Source organism: Delphinus delphis, chromosome 13 (assembly GCF_949987515.2).
Source record: "Delphinus delphis chromosome 13, mDelDel1.2, whole genome shotgun sequence".
NCBI classification, from domain to species: Eukaryota; Metazoa; Chordata; class Mammalia; order Artiodactyla; family Delphinidae; genus Delphinus; species Delphinus delphis.
The window spans coordinates 73,483,825-73,505,874 of record NC_082695.1 but is presented as its reverse complement, the minus strand read 5'-3'; the positions used below and the strand labels follow the sequence as shown (position 1 = coordinate 73,505,874).

General features: G+C 48.3%; 1 protein-coding gene across 11 annotated transcripts in view; it reads right to left on the bottom strand.

The window, feature by feature from the left end:
- The window catches only part of ZNF532 (zinc finger protein 532), a 109,551-nt gene extending 88,993 nt beyond the window's left edge, over positions 1-20,558 (bottom strand). For 3 of the 11 annotated variants that reach the window (XM_060029140.1, XM_060029142.1, XM_060029151.1), the window contains exons 1-3: positions 20,312-20,558; positions 18,584-18,665; positions 18,390-18,457 (exon numbers count right to left, since the gene is read on the bottom strand). In XM_060029140.1, the coding sequence (XP_059885123.1) occupies positions 18,390-18,457; positions 18,584-18,612 (97 nt within the window). In that variant the 5' untranslated portion in view covers positions 18,613-18,665; positions 20,312-20,558. Of the gene's footprint in view, positions 1-18,389; positions 18,500-18,583; positions 18,666-18,998; positions 19,326-19,457; positions 19,473-20,247 lie in introns of those variants that run through there. The other 8 variants (XM_060029143.1, XM_060029145.1, XM_060029146.1 and 5 more) reach the window with 8 other exon arrangements.
- Between the last annotated feature and the right edge of the window lie 1,492 nt (positions 20,559-22,050).

Genomic DNA, 22,050 nt, shown 5'->3' with positions numbered 1-22,050 from the left:
AGGAGTTTACTCACCTCCACTTACCTAACTTCAGAGCTTTTAGCTCTTAAGTGTTATCTAAATGCTTGGGAAGAAGGGAAGGAAGAGAGGAAAATCAAGGAAAGAGAAAATATGGCCCACAATATGCTGAAGACAGGAGGAAAAGGGAAGGAAAGTCTGAATCACATAATCATTTTTTTAACTCAAAATGAAAATATTCTATTCCATCTTCACAAAATTAGAAAATATGCAACACTGAGCCATGACAGGGTACGTCAGAAGTGGTTCTTTACTTTCACATGGAGTTAAAACGGATTTAATATTTGATTTTAATTTGCAGTTGGCTAAAATGTTCCAAAATGTCCCATTTTCCACATTTTGCTTTATTAATGAACACCCCGGAGTTGTATCCTGAGTCTGCCTGTAGAAAATTAAATATCCCCTGAAAATTGTGTTTTATTATTCAAGTGACTACATTCCTTTAAAATGCATTTGCGTTTTTGTAACTTAGATCAGAGCATAACCCCAGAAAACCCTCTGTGTGGAAGACAAACTCCTGCTCTTTCCATCTTCTGTTTACCCAGGTACAGGACATCCACAGAAAGACAACTGGAACGGCAGAGCAGTAAGAAATAATTTTTGAGAGCGAAGCACAAAAACATCAAACGGAACTAACAGAAAGATGTCTGCAGAGGGCTCCTTTGATTTCAAAGCCCCTGCCCAGAGGACAACCAATCTGCATGGGATGTCTGCTCCTCCCCGGCTGGCCCCGCGGGACTCCTGGATAAAGCAGCTTTCACAGAGCTCGCCCTCAGTCACTTCCTCAGGAAGTGGGACTAACCACAGCTCACCCCCCCACCCCACCCCCCCCGCCCAGCGTGGTCCTAGGATTTGGGAAAGGACACTTTCACCACGACTGGCTCATCCCGCAGGGCAGAGGCTCCCGCGCGCTCAGCCCTGGGGTTCTGGCTTGGCTTTGTGGAGGCCCCAGGGGGAGGGGACGGGTCCCGCACTGCTGCCGAGGACCAGTTTATGTCCCTCTTCTGCCACCAGACCACCTCCCCGACACCAAGCGCCGGAGACTCAGGGTGCTGGACTGCCCCGTGACTGAAGCCGCACCCGACATACCCAAATTAAGCAACTCCAGTCCATCCACGTGACCGCTGTTTTCTTTCCCTGCGCAAGAGTCAAAAATAGAGTTGTGCTGACTTGCCGTGAGCGCCAGGGCTCTCAAACATGGAATATCTACTTAACCGAATACACAAAGCGTCCAAAAATACCTGTCCTGTGTTTTTCTTTAGAAAGCAGAATGTAAATTTGAAGGGCAGGACTGCCCTCGGGTTAGCATTTCAACATGATGGCTCTGCTAGAAAAGCTCGAAGGCCGGAGTCAGAGCTGACCAAATACCAAAGCCCTGCGTCTGAAGAGCTGGCTCAGTTCTGCCCAGACAACTGTGTGAAGGAGTAAGCGGCCGGCCAAACCCGGTTATTGAAACTCAGCCACCGGTCTTCCCAACGGGTGGCCTTCCTTTCACCTCCAGGAATGCCTTTGGGAACCAGGTCACCTACCTGGGCCGACGGTCTCTGCAGATATCTGGCGCGAGACAGTAAACAGGTGTTTGGGGCAAGGGGCTTGCCCAGACACCCTCCAAGTCTAATGAAAGAAAACCTTCAGCTGAGGAGATTACAAACTATGGGATTCTCTCTCCAAAACCACACTCACAACCAAGAAATTCTTAAAGTCCAGAAGGAAAAAACCTGTTCTTTCCTTAGCTACTCCCAAGGGAAAAAGGGCCAGGATCCCAGTTGCTGGATCTGGAAGACATGCCATTGATCTTAGTGCACAGGCGCAAAGCTTTAAACCAGAGAAATAAAATCTTCCAAAGTGAGGGGCATCTGTGTAAAAATGTTTGGTGCACAGTTATTTGCAATACAGCAAAACACTGGAAAACGTATAAATGTCCAGCAGCAGAGAAATGATTATATCAATTACGGTACATCCTTTTTCTTTTTTAAATTGTGGTAAAATATACATAACATAAAATTTACCATCTTAAACATTTTTAAGTGTACAGTTCAACAGTGCTAAGTACATTCACATTGTTCATGGTACATCCTTTCTGATGGAGTGCTATGCACTCATTAAAAGTAAGGTAGAGCTATTATAGATACTGACATGGAACAATCAAGATACACCATTTAGTGGGGGGGGGGGAACCAGTTCCTAAAACAATATATACACTACATTAAAATCAAAAAGAAAAAATAAGCATACTGCATTGTACATGTTTATACAGACAGTTATGTAAAATAAGCATACTGCATTTTATACATTTATACATACAGATACGTAAAATGTATAGATACGTAAAGTTCATAGAAAGGCTCAGGTTTCACACTAAACATCTGACGCCTGAATCCAGAAAGGGCAGGGGCAGGATGGTTTTCAAAGTTCACCACCTAAGCATTTTCACAATCTCTTACCTACAGGGAAGTAGATGAAAGTTTACATTTCCTATGAACTCGGGGAGAGTCAGAATCATCAACCTTGGCAATTCTGTCAAAGGTACTTTTGCAAGCGCTCTATCTCCCACTGGATATTCCACATTCTTTTAACTAAAAGGCCCCTGTGCCGGCAATTCACTAATTTGTCCATGAGTTTATAGAAATACTGAAAGGGTCTGGGCTAAATCTGTCACCATTAATAAACTTCAGAAAAAGTCATTACAGCCTCTGCTTGAAGTGGGTTATTCAAACAGTTTCAATGATGAGAGAGCAAGAAAAAAATTTCTAAATTTCTTTGCTATTAGTTGGATACAAAATGTTTCGTGTTTGGTGAATTCCAATTATTTCAAAACTAAGAAATCACTTACAGACCCATTTAAGTACTAAAAACAAAAGATCCTGGCTTAAGAGAAAAACTCATGAAGGCTTCAGAAACATTCCTTTGGCATTTTATAAATGCCACACTTTTCAGTAGCATCTCTATAATTCTAGCTTGAAGCAAAGTATAGATTTTCTAAATTAGAGGTGATATTTTGAGAGTACAGACAGGAGAGCTTCAAAGTAATTTTCCTTTGTCACCTGAATAAGTCTTCCAGATTTTTGCACAAAAATCCTAAATCCTGCACAGAAGCCTTTGTCCCTGAAATGCTCCCATCAAACCAGCGGCTCTATCTTTTGCTGTTTTGTATTCATTTTACCAGCAACTTTTTTATTTTAAATACGAAACAAGCTATTTGCAAACATTTTTGAGACTTCCAGCGTTAGAAAACATGGAGGCGAGCCCTAGCAGCTGAAGGTATCTTGCTCTTCTCTGGGGATTTCACAGTCCAGCCACACGTGCTCGCCGGCTTCCCTCAGAGGTCTTTCTTTTGGAATTTTTACTAGCCCAGTTTTGAAGTGTCGTCCTTGCTACAAGGCTTTGAGTCAGTGGTTCTCAACGGGGGTGATTTTGCCCCTCGTCTGCCACCACAGACATTTAGCAATGTCCAGGACGTTTTTGGTCGGCACATCGGAGCAGGGCGAGGGGTGCTACTGGCACCCAGCGGGGTACTGAGTAGAGGCCAGGGACGCTGCGAAACATCCTACACTGCACAGACAGCCCCCAGACAAAGAACTGCCCAGCCCCAAATGTCACCAGTGCTGAGGGTGAAAAGCCCTGCTCTGCATGAACAGACACTCCCCTTATCACCTGTTCTCCTCCCACCAACACCTAATCCTCCTAAGATCACGAGAAACCTGCTCCCCTTGCGCATGCACACCAGAGCCACCTCCCAGCCTAGAGAGGGTGGCGTCACCACTCCAGCTACCCCTCCACTTCCTCTCCCACCAGCTGAGGAAGGGTGTAGACAAAGGGGCTCCCCGCAGGGTTATCACAACTGGTCCTGAATTCCAAAATGAGGCCATTGCCTAGTCTTGCTAGATACCAAATTCACTTAAGGCATTTTTGGATTTATGAAAGGTAGTACTTTCATCTATAAAACATGACTGAGAGCATCCCCCAAGGTTATCATTCACAGCATGTCTACAGGCTGCTGACTCTAAAAGAAAACTCACTTAAAGTTCTCTTCCTGGAGTAGACAGAAAACAGAAACACACAGAGAAAGAGAATTGATCATATTTTTGTCCAACGCTATGTTCTATTAAAAGGAGGAGGAGGAGGAAGGTGTCTGTTTCTCACAAGGCCCTCCCTCATTTTTTACTAATTTCATCAAAGACAACCGACAGCTTGGAACAATGGTCCCCCAAGAACACTCCTCCTGCTGTTCAATTTCCACCAAAAAGGCGAAAGAAGGGATTCTACAGTCTAGGAATTTGGGAAGTGCTGGATTCAGCACCCCCACACACACCTTTCTTTTAAGGCTTCTCTGAACCTGCCAAGTGCTGATGTGAACTTCTAGTGCGAAACTTCATTATGGGGCTCCGGTGCCCAGGCTGGGAACACTACCCAAGCTTATTTGATGCTGGAAGCTTTCGGGGGGAGACATCTTTGGGACATATTTGAAACAAGGTCTAATCAATTATGCCCTCCTTGGAGGACGGTATTAGGAAATAGGAGTTCTGCAGCCGAGTGTGAGGGAGACGCTTCCTGCCCGTGTTTCTGAACAACTCTACCTCCATGTTTTTCTTGGTACTTCCTCTCCAGGGGCACCTCTGCATCGACCCAAGACAACTTAAGGAAAGGACAAGAGAGCAGAATCTCCAAATATGGAGGAAGAACAAGCGGTAGTATTTCTAAAGGGACTCTGCCGTAGAAATGACTATAAAAACAGTGTTTGACCGGTTCTGTGAGTACTGCCAAGAGGAGGCTATCTGTGTTGCCAAACGCACATGCACACAGGTAGGCACGCGTTTACGGACGGTAAAGGAAGAAAAATCAGGGGACCAAGGTATCTCTTAATGTTCACCTACTCTCAGTAGCCATAGCCACATCAGGTTCGGGCAGCAAACAAGACACACCTCCTGAATCTTGACAATAGGAGAAATACTGGTTGACCCAGAAGCCGTGGCTTTGAACCTCAAAGATATCTGAGCCGCCCACTGATCAGCTATAGACATGACACCTCTAAACCACAGTACGTTGTGGCAGCTAAAACCTGGGCTTTGGAATAAGACAAACTGGAGTAAGTCCTGGCTCTGCTCTTTAAAAGTTACAAGATTCTGCGCACGTTACTTCTTTAAGCTTCTGTTTTCTTGAGTAGAAAATGGAGATGGTAAGATCTACCCCACAGTTATTGTGAGAATTAGATAAAACAATCCAGGGAGGTGCTGGCTACAGTATCTGGAATATAGTAAGTACATATTAATGTGAGTTATTAAAACATCAAAACAAGGCCAGTGATAGAATTCTAGCATAGAGAAAGCCCTAGAAGAAATTCAGCCACAACTCTGATGCCCCCAAATAGGGGACGATAAGGACACAGATGCCACCAGAATTCTCAACAACTACATGGAGTTAATAATGAGCATCCTTCACTCAAATGCCTCTAGCAGAAAGGCAGCCCAGCAAGGTCTTCTAAGAAGCCAGCAGAGGCAGGACACCATTTTCCTATCCTCAATGACCTGAAATTAGAGCACTGTGTAACCAAAGAAGTTATAGCTAAATCTGAAACTCCAACAGAAGTCAACAATACCCTAATGCCCAAGATTAGGAGGAAAAGAAATTTTTTAAAAATCTGTGAGTCATCTAAATGAAAACCAGCAAAGCTTAATTATTACTACTCAAGTACTAAACCATGTGTTTAATCATTCCCCCAAATGAACGTTGGACAGCTAAACCAGACTTGCATTTTGCCAAACAGACATACACCTGTGAGGGGCCTCAAACATTCATACACTCACACCAAGCCCCCGCCACCCCCCATGCGAGTCCTCACATATACATCTACGCACCCAGGAGAGACCCTAAACATGACGCTTGAACAATTCCTCCAGCCATTCGGCCAGTTTTCCTACCTCCAGCGCCCCAGTCCAGTGCATTCCTCAGACACGTGCTATGCATTTATGGAGCAAATACTGAAAGCTAAACATTCTGTTTTTGTGATTTTTGAGTAAACACAAAATAGAGAAAAGATTGCACTTCTACATTCAAAAGAGCTCGTACACCTTGGCTCCTATACTGAAGAATGTAAAAGGTACAGGCGTCGGGTCCCAAAGAGGCAGCTGTGAACACCGACTCCAACAATGACTGGCCGCTCAGCCTGGCGTATCTGTTCATCCTCGGGGCCTCAAGTGCCTCAGGCATAAAATGGTTTAAGGCCACCCACTTGTCAGGGTTGCTGTGAGGCCTGATGATTCAGAAATCCAGAGTGTCTCCAAACAGACACAGTTTCCTTCACTGCACTTTCCCAAAGTGACCAAGTCACCCTTTAGCTATCTTCCTTGCAACTCTTGTTTTCTGAGTCATTTCCTGCCTCAAAATCTCTGTCCCAGCCTGAAGACTCTGCCCGGCATCCTCTGCACACGTCTTCTTCTCATGCCAGGCGCTAAGCTTTCCCATCATTTCCCTCCTTGGGTCTGCTTTCCCTTTTTGTAAAAACTCCATCCCTCTATTTTTCAAAACTGCACCCGAAGTTTATCTTTACTGGAACCGCTACTTCCACGCAATGTTTCCTTTTTTGTGTATTTCCTCCCACCTCTACCTTTAGAAGCCAGATGAGCCTATCAGAGAACAGTGTGAAAACCTGACACAAATTCCACTCGTTTATGGCTGAGCTGTTTCCTGACAGTAACGAATTACGGCAATGCTACAGGCTGCGCTCCCTAAACGGTGGAGTCGGAGAGCAACCCCGGGCTCTAGGCTAGAGAGGAGAGCAGATGAAAGACGGGACAAACCAAGGAGACCCCATCCTGACTGAAAAAGCCAACAGCTGGTCCACAGCATCGTCGTCACGTGTGAACAAGAGCACGTTCTATAAAAGGCACCCCCCCCTTCATTGCCTCCTTTTGGCCTACAGCCTGTTGAACTTCGCTAATAAACACGAGCAGCTCGTATTTTCACAGCCTTTACTCATATACTTACTGGTGCACCGATGTGAGAACAAAGGCGGCCGCCAGACCTTGCTCTTCGGATGACATTCTCTAGAGCATCACATCGTACAATGGGGAATGCCTGGACCAGACGCACCAAAGACAGCTAACACTGCAGCCATTTGCCGTTATGATCCCTCTACTGTAGCAGACATTCCTCAGGGTGTTGCACAAGCCCACTGGCCACCTCCTCTGAAACTACTGTCCCCTGTTTAGGGTCAGCAGTAACCCTGCCCTCCAAGCCACAGCGGATGAGACCAGGACCAATTAGGTTTTTGGTCTTGAGAACTGGCAGTGAGACTGAGGAATACAGGTGATGTCCACCGGCGGCTTAAACGAGGACGCGGGGACACGTGGGCTGTGGGACAGCCACATGCTCAGGAAAGAGAACGCCGCTGTACCAAGGGAGAGGCACAAAGTGACAACTGAGGACGCGAGGCCCTAAAAAGAGCAAAGAATAATCTTAGAGCAAGATGATGTCTGAGTTCCCGGTTTCAGGTCCTCGTGGCAGCAGCTGGGGCCTAACGGCTAGCTCCCTTTCTTATGGTGTTGGTTTAAACAGCCGTGTCCTGATCGTGTGTCCTCTAAAGTCAAGCAAACTCCAAACGATCTAGTGTTGCAATGCCTTCCCACGTGAATCCTGTCTACAAGGAGCTACTGCTTCTCCCAATCCGTCTCCTCACCTCGGCCGCCTGAGCTGTCCTTGGTTGTCACCATCCCAAGTGAAGGCCACCTCGTAAGGCTGGTTCCGATTCAGTTATCCAGGGACCATGGGCACTGTATCTCCTACTGTGCTCACTCACTCACCTGTTCACTAACTCGCTCCACAATCATCCCGTGGGGCTCTCCTATGAGCACAGAGATCGTGCACATCTCCTGGTGCCTGTGGTCCTGGACTCTTACATGCTGCGCACTCCCGGTTCTTTCCTAGCTCACTGCACTGGGGACCAGCCATCTTTGCTTTGCCTTGTGATGTTCTCTGCACGTCTATCTGCCTGGTCTTTGACGCTGACTCCTGGCATACTCCAGTAAGGCTTCTGACTCACTACCCCACTACATCCTGAACTCACCCCCAACTCAGGTTAACATCCACGGTTCCAATCCTTTTCTCCAGGGCTGCCTCCGTGGCCATGCCCGTCCTGAATGCCCAGACTTGTCCCTGCTCCCCGCACGGCAATGTGACACCACGGACGACATACTCACAGGTCCAAGACACGTACCTCCACCACCCCAGGCAGGGATTCTGCACGAAACGAGGAGCTGACGGATTTAGCCAACAATTAATAAATCGTATTCAATGTGCTGGATCCATGTATCATAGAACTCTGTGTCCAAATGTCCAGTAAGAGCTAAAACTCAACTAGGATTTCTGTGAAATGGGAGGCTTTACTTGTAGAGAGATGGGGTGGCAAACTATCTCATGGAACAGATACCATTTTATCCTTACAACTAATCTAATCAATGTCCATTCCCAACATCAGAAACAAGCCAACTACAGTTTCGTAGTCTACAGTTTATCGTTCAGACGCATAACCAAACTCCTTCCTAGAACTCAATCTCTTGTTTGGCCCAGGCCCCGGAGTGACCCTTCCCAAGGCATCTGGATCCAGGGACTCCAGGGTGGTCGCCTTCATCAGGCGCTGGACAAGCAGGTGGTGGGGATTAGCCATTCTTCAACACGGCCCTGGGAGGCGGCTCATTAGGACTCCCATTCTAAGGAGAAGTCACAAGTCACCCAATTCCTTGTCAGGTATGGAGGCAGAAATAGTGGCCGGCTAACAGCTCCGAGTCCTCACCTCCCATCAGATCCCAAGTCCCTGATCCAAACATGGCACAGTCACCCTTACGTGCTGATTTAAGGTCTGAGAGTCTTCATCACAATGACTTGAAATGGTTGGAGCCCTGTCGTGTATCTCCTGGATCTCATCTCAATATTAAAATCACCTTGTCTCATCAGACTAGATGCCAAGGGCTCAAGGTAATAAAGCTGGAGTAACGCAGGTATGTGGGAACAAGAATAAACTGAGGATCCAGTCAGACCCCGTGTACCCAGAAATCAGTGTTCACGCCAGACTGGGCGTCCATGGCTGAAAACCAGGGCTGACCCCAACTGCACTCACTGGCATCAGATGCAAAGCGAGGGTGAGTTCCCACAGTCAGGCAAGGCTGGGAGAATCAGATCACTCTGGAAGCAAAGGCAGCAGGTCTGAAACCAAGGGAAACAGTGGAGACTTCCGCTACTCAGTGTGGTCCACAGGCCAGCAGATCACCATCACCTGGGAGCCTGTCAAAAATGCAGAATCTTGGGCCCATACCAGTCCTATTGAATCATTATCTGCATCTTTTAACAAGACCCCCAGGTGATCTGTATGTAAATTAAAGTGCGAGAAGTCCCATCTGGATAACAAGGGCACCCAGGAAGGACATGGGACTGTGGGCCGCAGGTACAGGACAGCAGCGGCAGGTAGGGAGAGGCAGCAAGAAGCAGGGAAGAACTCCAGAGCCAGCCAGACCCTGGTCCAAGTCTAGGCTCAGTCTCTCACTAGTGGTGCCACCCCTGGTCACTTAGCCTCTCTTTAAGTCTCCCTGGGGATATCCTACCTTTCAGGCGACAGTCAGTGTAAAGCATCTAGCACCCAGTAAACTTGCAGTAAATGCTAGTTCCCTTTCCATTCAGAAGCAGACACCAACCGGCACGCATGTTTAAACCCCATAACCCGGGGATGAATTAGGAATATCTGGGAGAGAAAGGGAGCCCAAACTAGGGGAGAATGAGTTTCTCTAACAAGGAGACCCTAACGTAGTTCTTACACTATCTTTTTCAACCAAAAGAGGGACTCAACATCAATAAATATGAACACTGCAGGGCACCAGTGGAGTTTCACTGTTAAATTTATTTAGTTATCCAGACCAGCACTGTCCGACAGAAATAGAATGAAAACCAAATACATGGTTTTAAATTTTCTATTCCTATTTTTAAAAGAATAGAAGGGAGGGAATGTTGTGAAGTAAGTTTTAATAATAAATTTGATTCAACCAAAATGTCCTTTCAACATATACTATTAGTGAGACATTTTACATTCTTTTTTTGTATAGGTCTTCAAAACCTGGTGTATACTTTATGCTTACAGCCCATCTCAATGAGGACTAGCCACGTTACAAGTGCTCAAAAGCCATGTGAGGCTGGTGCCTGCCGCACTGGACAGGGCAGTCCTGGACAGAAAGGTCCCGGGGATCCCTTCTCCACTCAATCTTCCATCACCTCCAAATCCCAGTGTGCAAGACACAACTATCTGGTCCCTGCAAGCGAACATGCGCAGGAAAGGGACGGAACAGAGGCTTGAGCTACCTGCCATATAGTCACGATCAAATTTTGCTTGTTTTTAAACTCTGGTTGACATAAATTACACCAGTAGACGGACAACCCAGACTCTAGCCACTCGCCGACTGGGCTGAATTTTTCTGGGAGCAAAGACAGTTGTAAGATTACAACTACAAAATTTGTCCAAGATTTTCCAGCTACAAAAGGAAGTGCAGCCAAGTAGGAACAAGTACTCTTACCTAGATTTCACCCACTTTCACCGGATATAGGGCAGCTGTAACTGAAAACCTAAAGGCAAGGCAGGAGACACTCACTGTGTAAGTTTTCACGCCCCACCCTCCAAAAACAAAAATCGCTACTGATAAAGGAGGTAAAAGAACAGGAGAAACACTACCTTCCAAGACAGAAAATGTCCGGCCTAAGGCCCTTCCCCTATAACAGGAAGCCTCAGGAACACGATAGCTAAGATTTTAGGGAGGTCTCATCGCGCACCAGCCACTTCCCTAAGCACTTCATATGCATTTAATCTTCAAAACAACCCTCAAGAAAAGTATGGCTTAGAATTTAAGTAACTTGCTTGAGGTCTCACAGCTAGCCAGGGGCAGAACACAGGTTTATATCATTGAGGGCTGGGCAGACAGGTATCTATCAGTGAGAGCTGACCAAAGGCAACTGAAAATCTCCATGGCCTTTCCACCCCAATTTAAGTAGAACACTAGCCATAATCACTTCTCAAGCTAGAGACCTCAAACTACCTTCCCCACTCTTGCTATGTTAAATCAGCAAAACCGTTACGAACCAGCTCATCAATGAGTACCTGCGTGAGGGCTTCATGTGAATCACTCAAGCTCTCAGGTTCACAGGATGTAAGGACTGTAGGTATGAGCTGGCCTACATATACCATCAAAACACATATGAGAAATTCTGCAAGGCAGAGAGAAAGGAATGATGGCAACAGTCTTAGACCAGGAGGTCTAGAGTGCTGGGTTCTAGTTCCAAATGTGCTATTGATATTAACTACCTGCTGAACCACCACCCCCCGGCCCCGGCCGGCACTGCTCCCGATTTAGGCTCACTATAGAAAATAAGGAGATAACTGTAAATATTTAATGTATTTCCAGTTTTGTGATTTTTTTTTTAACACAGAGCTAGAAATTTTCTAACCTAGAAGTTTTTCAAAAATTCTTACTGCTCAGATACCTAAAGAATTTATTCCTCACAGAAGAAAATTATCAAAATCAATACCCATTACCAGACCCATGAGTCAGCAGGAGTTTGGTTCCCTAGAAGGTAAGACTGACTTGAGAAGACAGACATTCAAGAACCACACCACCTTGACTTTACCTTTAGGTCTCTATGAATCCTTCAAGATGCTCAGAATCTCTAATTATGTACAGTTGTAGTAATATCTGACTGAAAACAAAACCTGCATTTGGGGGCCCTAACGACCATCAACTAGAGGATACTTGGTGGGGAAGACTTGGGACAGCTAAGAAGGCCACTCTGAGTTCATCTAAAAATTACTTATTTCAGTCTCCAGATTTCGATTAAGTAGAATTTTCTCTCCCCCCTCATTCTAAAACAGGCAGAATTTAGAACTTCCTGTCTATAGCAGATGATTCAAAGAATTCTTTAAACTATGTTTCTGTGTTAGAACAAAAGATTTTTCACAACACCACTTTCAGTTTCCTTTGATTTTCTTATCCTTTTCAAAGAATAGATAAAACAAAAACACCTCTTGGTTCCTTCTCCCAATTTGTACCTCACCCTAGTACCCAGAAAAAAACATTTAATGAAGTCTTTCCAACAGGTTATTCCTAGCACTGTCCGTCTTGGGTGTAGATACAGATTCTCCCCTCTCCGTGATGACTAAGGCCAGGAAAACCTGCCTAATTACAAAGGCCCGCGACTGTGCCTCCCGCTTCTCCATGACACACTCACCGTCCTTAACGGCCACTCCCAACGCAAGAGTCTTCGGTGCCTTTGCTGTTTACCAGCTACTTGTGTCTCTCTAGCCTCCTCCCCCCAAGCACCTTCCATGGTTTCCCCTTGTCCCCAAGGCAGAAGAGCCCAGTGACGAGGAACATGCTTCAAATTCTGCCTCCACCACCATTTCTTTTTTCTTTTTTTAAACATCTTTATTGGAATATAATTGCTTTACAATACTGTGTCAGTTTCTGCTGTATAACAAAGTGAATCAGCTACACACATACATATGTCCCCATATCCCCTCCCTCTTGCGTCTCCCTCCCACCGTCCCTATCCCACCCCTCTAGGTGGCCACCACCACTTCTGAGCTGGCACACCTTGGCCAGGATCTTGGCCTGAGTTTCCCAACCTGCACCATGGGGATAACAGCATACAGCTCACCTCATCGTCTTGCTATTAAATGCAGGGAAAGGCCACCACAACGGACTGTGCTGCCTGCAGGTGGCAGCTACTAACACGTGGTCTGCCTTTCTGGAAATGTCCTGCCCTCCAACTTTCTGAAGCATGCTTCTCAAGCTCTTCAGCCCCTACCTCCCCTTCATTTATGCTTTTTACTATAGAAACCATTATGTTATGGGAGCCCAAACTCAAACCTTTTCATACCTTTCTTCTATCATCTCTGTTCTGTATTAGTTGCTGCCAGTCTAGACCTCCAGCTCAAACAGATCTGGGAGGCAAAGGACACCCCGCGGGCAGGCAACACAACCCAAACCTGAACTCACTGTATCAACACCTCCACCTCCCAAATCTTTTCTGCCTCCTGAGTTCAGATTCTGAGAGACACAAGTAACCCGTGGCGGCAGGTAACCTCAGAGAGCTGCCTCTGCCCCTACCCCTCCATCACGCTGCATATCCAGTCGGGGCCCAGCACACACACACCTGCACCTGATGCAGTAGCCACCTACCACTCCCTCCCCACGCCAACGCCTCAGAGGGAGCCCTCCTCCTTTCTCCTGCACTGCTGGGGTGGGGCCTCCCCTCTGACCTCCCTGCCTCCAGCCAGAGAAGTCCTCAGTCCTCATTCCATCCTCGTGGTGCTGGCCCAGGACCTCTGTCATGAAGAGTCTTTCTGCCTCTGCTCTCTACACAGGGAAGCCCACGCTGGAATGGACGATATAAAATGAACTTCAGAAGCCTGGCCCTTGTCAGCCTCGTAGCTTCCTCCTACTCTCCCATCCCCACCTGCGACACCAAGCTCTCCCAGGGCCTTTCCACACGCCACTCCATCGGGCTCTCATGCTCTTCCCCCAAGTCTCTGCCTGCCTTACATACTCTTACTGATTGTGCTCAGCAGCCACCTCTTCCAGGGCTCCTCCCTCCATGCTTGGCACTAGGTGGCCTATTCACATTCCTATCATAGCATCTGTAGGCTACTTCCCACTAGGTTTTCCTCTCTGGATTCCTTTTCCCTCGGTCCTCCCAGTGCCTAGCACAACGTCCGGTGCTTAGTAAACACGCAGTATCTGCTAAATGGATGAAATAATCCCCAAATTAACAATGATTCCCACTTCTCGAGCTCCTCTCCCTCCACACGTCACCATAACCTCTCCTGATCCTGAACACTGCTTTATCCTCTAAAAAAAACCAAGCTGCTTCCAAAATCTCCCTACTTCAGTGCTCTGATGTTGCTTAAATACTTTCACTTCTTTAAAAGACACAGGGCTTCCCTGGTGGCGCAGCGGTTGAGAGTCTGCCTGCCGATGCAGGGGACACGGGTTCGTGCCCCGGTCCGGGAAGATCCCACATGCCGCGGAGCGGCTGGGCCCGTGAGCCGTGGCCGCTGAGCCTATGCATCCGGAGCCTGTGCTCCGCAACGGGAGAGGCCACAACAGTGAGAGGCCCGCGTACCGCAGGAAAAAAAAAAAAAAAAAAGACACAAAAGCTGAATAATAACTTCAAATATTAAAATAACACCAATATTTTGACAGTCAATAAATCAGACAACTTATCATTAACGGTAAGTTCTTTCTGCAGCTAAGATTTCAACGGAGCTCTTTCGTACCCCTTTCCAAAATTTTGATTCCATTATTGGTTGGTGTTTTATGGAACCTGCCGAATGCCTCTGAGGAGATGAGGAATAACTGCTGAAGGGAATAAAGGCCATTTCACCACTGGCAGGTTCTTGTTTCCACTTTCGGCTAATTCCAATTAGTTCTGGGTTATAAAGCCTGTCATCCCGTTAGTGAGTGGTCTATTATCATGAACATCTCTCAAGTGTCTTCAGATAACATTTGCTATGAAAAATTTACTTGGGCAGTCTTAACTGCAGCTGACAAGGCTAGATCTTTTTTGTGAGGAATGACCAGCTGAATTTACTTTCATTCCTAACTTCTAATTCTTATCTACTTACCATATGACCCAGCCATCCCACTCCTAAGCCCTTACCAAAAACTTATGTTCAGACAAAAGACCTGTATGCAGATGTTTATAGCAGCTTTATTCCCAAACACCAAAAACTGGAAATAATCCTAATGTCTTTCAACGGGAGAACAGAGAAACAAACCGTGGTACATCCATACAGTGGTCGACACAACTTGGCAATAAAAAAAAGAACCACGTATGGATACAGAAGACAACATGGATGCCTTTCAAATGCACTTTGTAAGTCAAAGAAGCCATTGGTATGGCATTCTGGAAAAGACCAAATATAAGGGCAGAACAAATCGCTGGCTGCCGGGAGGCTGGAGTGGAGAGAAGAGTCTGACTGCAAAGGGACAGCAGGAGGAAAGTTTTTCAGGCAAGGGAACTACTCCCTATGGGTAGTGGTGGCGCATACACAGCACTACACGCTTGTCAAAACCCATAAAACCATGGGTTTTACTGTATGTAAATTTAAAAGTAAAAAAGGGTAAAAAGTTAATTATTTAACCATGACATAGTTAAAGATTATACGCCAAATACAGGCATACCTCCTTTGCGCTTTGCTTTACTGCACTTCACAGATACTGTGCTTTTTTTTAACAAATTCAAGGTTTGTGGCAACTGTGCATTGTCAGGTGATAGTTAACATTTTTTTCAGCAATAAAGTATTTTTTAATAAAGATACGTACGTTGTTTTTCTAGATACGCTACTGCACACATTACAGTACAGTGTAAACATAAATTTTATACATACCAAAAAACCAAAAAATTCAAGTGACTTGCTTTACTGCGATCATCACTTTCTGGTGGTGGTCTGGAACCCAGACCCACGGGATCTCTGAGGTACTGCCTGTATAATTAACACAAAGGTGTGGATTTCCTCGACGTTAAACAGTGGCTGTTGTTATTATTTTGTTGCTACTGTATTGCACTGATGAGGAAGAAATGTTAGGGGGACGGGGTGGGGGGCAACCCCAAGTCTTTCCCCCCTCCCCGTGCTGGCAACCTTTGCGAGGCTCCACAGGAAGGCAACCTCCACCCCAGCTGTGAACAGCTAAATGGAGTTCCACCAAGGATATGGGAAAGCTTATTCACAACCAACGGGAGACAGACGGTACCCCACAGTACAGCCCAAGAAAGCATTTCAAGGGAAGAAATAAAGGCGGCGGGGGGGGGAGGGGGGAGAGACTACAAATCCTGAAGTTCTAACTCATCCTAGTCAAAGGTATCAGCAGAAAATTCCATCCACGTGTTGGCTGCAGCATTCCTAGACCCTCCTTTAGAAAGGAGTCAAGGTGGGAGGTGGGTGGGGAATCTCTTTGTGAGAAAAGACAGCAAAAGAGAGAGAGAGAGAGAGAGAGAGAGAAGGCGAGCGAGAGTTCTCCTAAACCAGGAGGCTGAGAGTTCTAAAAACCCTGGATCCAACGTTCTTTAACATGGAAAAAGTGATGCTAAGTAGGCAAATGATAAAAACAAGCAAAGGTTCACCACCCAGTGACTCTTTCCATCGGACCCTCGTCAGCCAAACCGACGCATTCTTCCTCCAGAGGGGACGGCCCGCCTGGCGTCCTTGGAGACTGCCCCAGGCAATCCCGAGCAGGCGCTGGGCTCCGGGCTCCAGGTGTGGCTGCCCACAGGGCGACAGATGGGGGGGGGGACCCGGAGGGCGCCAAGGGTGGGTGCCACCCTACTCCCACCTGGCTCTTCTGGGCAAGAGGATACTGCGGCTTCTCCGCACTCACATTCCCGAGCCCAGAAAACTCTGTTCCTCTCCGGGAGACCTGGGCCTGCCACATCCTCAGAGCCCAGCATGAGATCGCCACCTGAGACAAACCTCCAGCCAAGATGGGCTCCTGATTGCAGCCCTGGAGAACCAGCTCTCTGACCTGCAACGGCTCTCTGCAGCTGGAAAGTGGAAAGACGGGCCTGCGTGCAAAGCAAATGCTATTTTCCAGGCGCCTTCTGGGGGGAGGGGGAGTAACAAATCTAAAAACCACAGAGAGTAAACCAGAACGTTCTGGGACACGCCACGCCTTACAAAAAGGGCTTTAAAACATCCTATCAAGAAACAGTCACTGCAAGGGGTTAGCTGTCAAAGGTAAATAAAAATCACTGACTTTCTAAAGATAGGAGTGAAGGACTCAATTATAAAACAGCTTATTGTAGTATTAAGCTAATTAAGGTTTATCACATTAGCCATCTGAGTTTTAGTTGGCACCAGAAAAGCAGGAACAGCATATCATGCAACGTGGATTGGGATCTGCTTTGCAAGCAGATTTCTGCCACATTCAGACACAGAACCTCTGGCAGTCAAAAATGTTGCAGAATTGAAAACCAATTTTCGCACAGTGATTTGTCAAGAATCTTGTTCCATCACGTGAGCTATTTACTGGTCTCCCGGTCCGAGATTACATTTATCTCTATTAAATACCACACAAAGTATTCTGAGCTAACCATGCCCTGTTGTTTCTCTTTTGCCAGTTTTATCACAAGCTGGATGCTCTGAAATCCTATGAAAAACATTTCAACAATAAAACCCTTGCATACTTGACACATTTCACTGCAGATATTCTGCCCACCAACTGTCAGCACAGAACCCATTCTAAGACCCTCGGCACTTCTGAAAAGACTGCTCTGCTGAATGCAAAGAGGAACAAAATACCCTCCACAGAGTAGGGGAGAAATTTGTTTTCAATCGTGTCTTCTATGGGCTCCTCTTGACTGTACTTTTACCAAACCAGAAGACAGAACTAGTTCTATCCGTTGTTGGCGTTCATCTTGGATTTGATTCTGGAACTGCTGGTTTCCTGTTTGGGGAAGTTGCAGTTCTTTTCACAAGGAACCCCAAGGCGAAATGTTTCTTATTCCCCTGTGCGGTCTCACTGCCTTTGTTCTTTACTTTGCTACCACTGATCACTGCTGCTTCTCTCTTCTCCTCTAAAACCTCTTTTGGTTTTGGAGGATGCATAAAAAATGCCAGCTCAAAGCAAACTGTCATCCTTTAAGGCCCTGGACATTTTCTACCATCCGCTGCTGTAAAGCTCTGAGTTAACAGGCATCTTTGCACAGAGGAAGCCAGACTACCCAGTCTTCTCCTGGCATTGCATTAAGTATTCCATATTAAAACGTATGCCACAAATAATCCAATGGCAAACTCACCGTCAACACCCCACCCCCGCCCAAATCAATAAAAGCCATTCCACCACTTGACTCAGAGTGAAAAGCCTTTCAGGTTAACACACAGAGCAAGGTAAAAAGAAAGGTGATGAATGAACAAAAGGCAAATCTACCTGCAGACTCCTCAGATCCCAAAAAGGTGGCTAGGCTGCCTGGATTTGACAAAGTCCTTCCATTTCCCTGTAATCATCGGGAAAATGCCCCATGTGTACTGCTTTAGTCTTATGCAAAACAGTGCATTCCCCACAAGGCCCTGACGCCTACCATTCTCTTCAACTTGCTTCTTTTCAGGCCTGCCTCTTATAAATGACCAGCCACATGCGATTTAATGAAGTCATTCTGATTTCGCCTTGATAGCAACACTATCATAAAGTCACCCTAATCCCATTAAACTTGGCTAAACGTCAAGAGTATTTCTTCTCCACTCTCCACCCAATATTATCTCCAGGGTACCAATGCACTGTCAATCTGTGTCTGAACGGATCTTCAAATAAATACTTAAATTCATGCTCAAAATTATCATAGCTCACCTTGTGAACCTTGACCTTTTGGAAAGACTTTGGACCAATGTTCAGTTACTGTCACACGGTTGCATTCTCTGCAAATATGAAAGGGTTAAAAGCAGCCCCAGTCAACAGGCCTACAAGGAAAAAAAAGACAGCATGTATGCCTTACAGCATCACTGGAACGCATTTATGCTCATTTCCTAGAACAATATTGTTACCTTTTGGCCTTCATAATAGTCAGAAGCATCCCCAAAACCCTTTAGTAGCTTCTAAAAGGAAAAGCACAAAACAGAACATACCCTGCAAGAGAAAAAAACATGCAAAGTAGCATTCTCCAGCAACAAACTATTATTACAAATCCATCAGTTCATTTTGGTTTTGTTTTGTTAAAAACATAGAGGAGAGAGAGAGAGAGTGAGAGAGAGAGAGAGCGAGCCTGCAGAAACCAAGTGTCCCCACCCTAGCAAGGCACATTTTTTTCTTTAATAAGGGTCATAAATCTCAGCTCCTTGTCCATCCCTTAAGCAAAAGAAAAAGGCAGGAAAAGCCCAAGTAATCTCAGACCTTGCAAACCTGCACATTTTCCCCCATCTTCTCTACACAGACTCTTCTAGGGCTCCATTAGTCACGTACCAGTGCTGTGTGGTGTCTAAGTGTGCATTCACATACTGTGTTGGGATGGTCCCTTCCTGCAAGCTCCTCTGCTTTTGGCTGCCATGAAGGGAGGAAGCTGCTATCCCACTGTAGTAGCTCAGTGACTGCATTGTGCTCAGGAGCTGATCTGCCTCAAACCAGTTTCAACCGGTTCTGGTCACCCTACATAAAAAAGCTATGGCAACCCTCGCTGAGTTGCCAACAAGTCCCTGAAAATCATCAGCACAGGGAGGATCTCGCTGGGGGTGGCTGCTCCCTCTTAGGTCTTGGTGAGGACGGGAAGGTCATCGTGGGTCCCCTCCACCGGCGCACAAGCACACAGCCCTGGAAGGGCTCCCCTCACGAGCACCCCAGAGCCCCTCGGGCCCATCCCCCCTCCCGTCCACCCCAAAGCCCACCGCAGACACTGCTGCCCCTCCTTCTCCTTCCCCCACTTACCTCCCACAACCTGGCTCAGATCTTTGTGTACGTGTGTGTCAGTGTGTGTGCTCTGGGTTGGTGGCTGACAAAGAGCCCCCAGGAAAGCAATCTATGTGTGTCTGCTCACCCTGGCTGCGTCGGCGGCAGGGGCCGGCCTCGGCCTCCTAGCAGAGTGCTGCGGGCTTGTTGACCAGGCTCCTCTCTGCCTGTCACCCCCCCACCCAGCCCCCTCCTCCCGTTCCTCTCCTCTCTCTCGCAGCCCTGTCACCACCACCAGCAGCCCCCCAGTCTCCTCCTCCTCCTCCGACCTTCTCTTCTTTCAAGCACCTGGGGGGAGTAGTCCAAATCCCTTCACCTCGGGCAAGAAGTCTAGGGCTGCCCGAGGTGGAGGCGGGGGGGTGGGGGGGGCGGACTCGGGGCCAGTGGGACAGAGGGGCACAGAGGCCTTTTAAAAAATCCGCTGCGCAGCGCCAGCGCCGGAGGGGGGAGGAGGCGAGCGGCGGCGCTCACGTGGCCCCCCTCTCGGAACCTGCGGGGCCTAGCCAGACCGGCTGGTCCTCGGCCCCCCCAAGGAGGCCGGCGGGGCGCGAAGGCCGGCCGGCCCCAAGGCCAGGGTGGGACAGGCCGCGGCCGTCAGGCCCAGGGGCCGGAGCCTCACGCGCCGGCCCCGACCGCAGGGCCGGGCACGAGGGGCCCGCGCCCCCGCCCCTCGCCGGAGCCCGCCCGCGCCGCTTCCTCCGCGGCCCTGCACCCCTCGCTCGGCCCGGCCGCCCCCTCGCCGCCCCCCGCGTCCCGGGCGCACACCCACCCCCTGCCCGGGATTGGCCTTCGCAGCGGTCAAGCCCGGGCGTCTGGGCCGCAGCTCGGATGACCTTTGTTCAGCGCGGCGCCGCCGGCGGCTGCTGCTGCTGTAGCTGCTGCTGCTGTCGTCGTAGCGGCGGCGGCGGCGGCGGCGGCGGCTTCCATGTTACGGGCGTGTCAGCCGCATTCCCGCTGCCGGGGTCGAGGTGTGCGTGTGCGGCGGAGGGGCCTCGCCGCCGCTGCCGCCGCCGATGCTGCCGATGCAGCCGCCGCCGCCGCCGCCCGGGCCGCCCCGCCGCCGCCGCCGCCGCCACCGCCACCGCCGCCGCCGCGGCCTTGCGGTGCGCCCGGCCCGGGCCCCGCGCCTCCCCGGGCGCCGCGCTCTAGGCCGCACGGCGGCGGCGGCGGCGGCGGCCCGCCACGCCGGGGCCTACGATCGGGGTGCGGGCCCGGGCGGCGGCGGCGGCACCGGCGGCTCGGCCCGAGCGGCGAGCGAACAAAAGGGAGCGCGGGAGAGGGGGAGGGGGCGGCCGGTGGGGGAAGGGAGGATCGGGGAGAAGGAGGCGAGACGCGAAGCCCCGCAGCCCGCGGGCGCGGACGCTCGGCCGGTGCCGACTCGGCGGAGGGAAGGCGAGCCGCGCGGACCTGCCAAGTCTCGCCCATATGCGGCCGCCGCATCGCGGCTTCGCCCCGGAGAGCGGGGTGGTGGTGATGGTGGTGCTGAGGGCCTGCTGCTTTTTCCAGCGGCATTGCAGGCTCTCACCCAGTCCTTTTAATGGCCCCAAGCCGCAACTTACTCGAGTGGAAGGAAGCAAGGCCTCGCCAAAGATGGTTGCAAAAGACCGCGAGCCTCTACCCAGGATCTTGAAGCCAAGGTGGTGTTTTGTTATCCTCGTAATGGTGGCCAATAAGTCAGAAGAGAGCACGCTATCTTCAGATGCATTAAATCTGGAATTCTCCCTGGAGGTGGAAGAAGGGGCTCTCTTCTGGGTAGTTAGTGGTTTGGAGCCCTTTTCGCCTTAAACTGAGCCACAAAAGAATGGAAGACACCCCCTGGGGTGGGGAGAAAGCCCTGGTGTAAAAGACACACGTTTTGCTTTCGGAGAAAAAGCCACTGGGGCCAGATTGAAACATGGCATGTTCAGTTCATGTAGCTTTTTTTTTTTTTTTAAATGGGGGAATGATATTGAGTAAACAAGATGTAATAGCCAAGTCTTTAAATTCACGAAGGGAGATGTGTACAAATGTAACAAGCACATATTGTACATACAGCAGGTGGTCACAGCCTCCAGAACACACACACACAAAAGATACATACATAAACCCCGTAAAGACTACAAAGGTGTATAATCGTTACCACGTCCGAGATGGAGACAATATATTAGCACCAGATCAGGTATGCTGTTCATATAGCCTTGGGTCCTGGTTCGTACAAGGTTCACAGACGTGCACTCGGTTGAAAGGTTTTTTAAAAAACGAGGAACCCCCAAATCAACCGAATTGTGCTTACCCTAGAAATAGGACAAAATGGAAGGATCTGAAAACAATGTCACCAACACCTCTTAAAAAGGCTCACTCCTGTTTGATCGGACTGTGAAGATACTAACGTTACTCGAGGAGCCGTGAAGATTCCCAGCACAGGAAGCGTTTCTGTGCTTTATTTTAAATTACATTAATTGGTTAATATTTGCAAAGTGTGCTGCAAAGTTTTCTTTTGTTAGTTTTTTTTGGGGGGGGAGGGTGTTGTGTTTTTTTGTTTTGTTTTGTTATCTCAGTGTGCCTCTGCTTTGCATTAACTTCCATCGAGGAA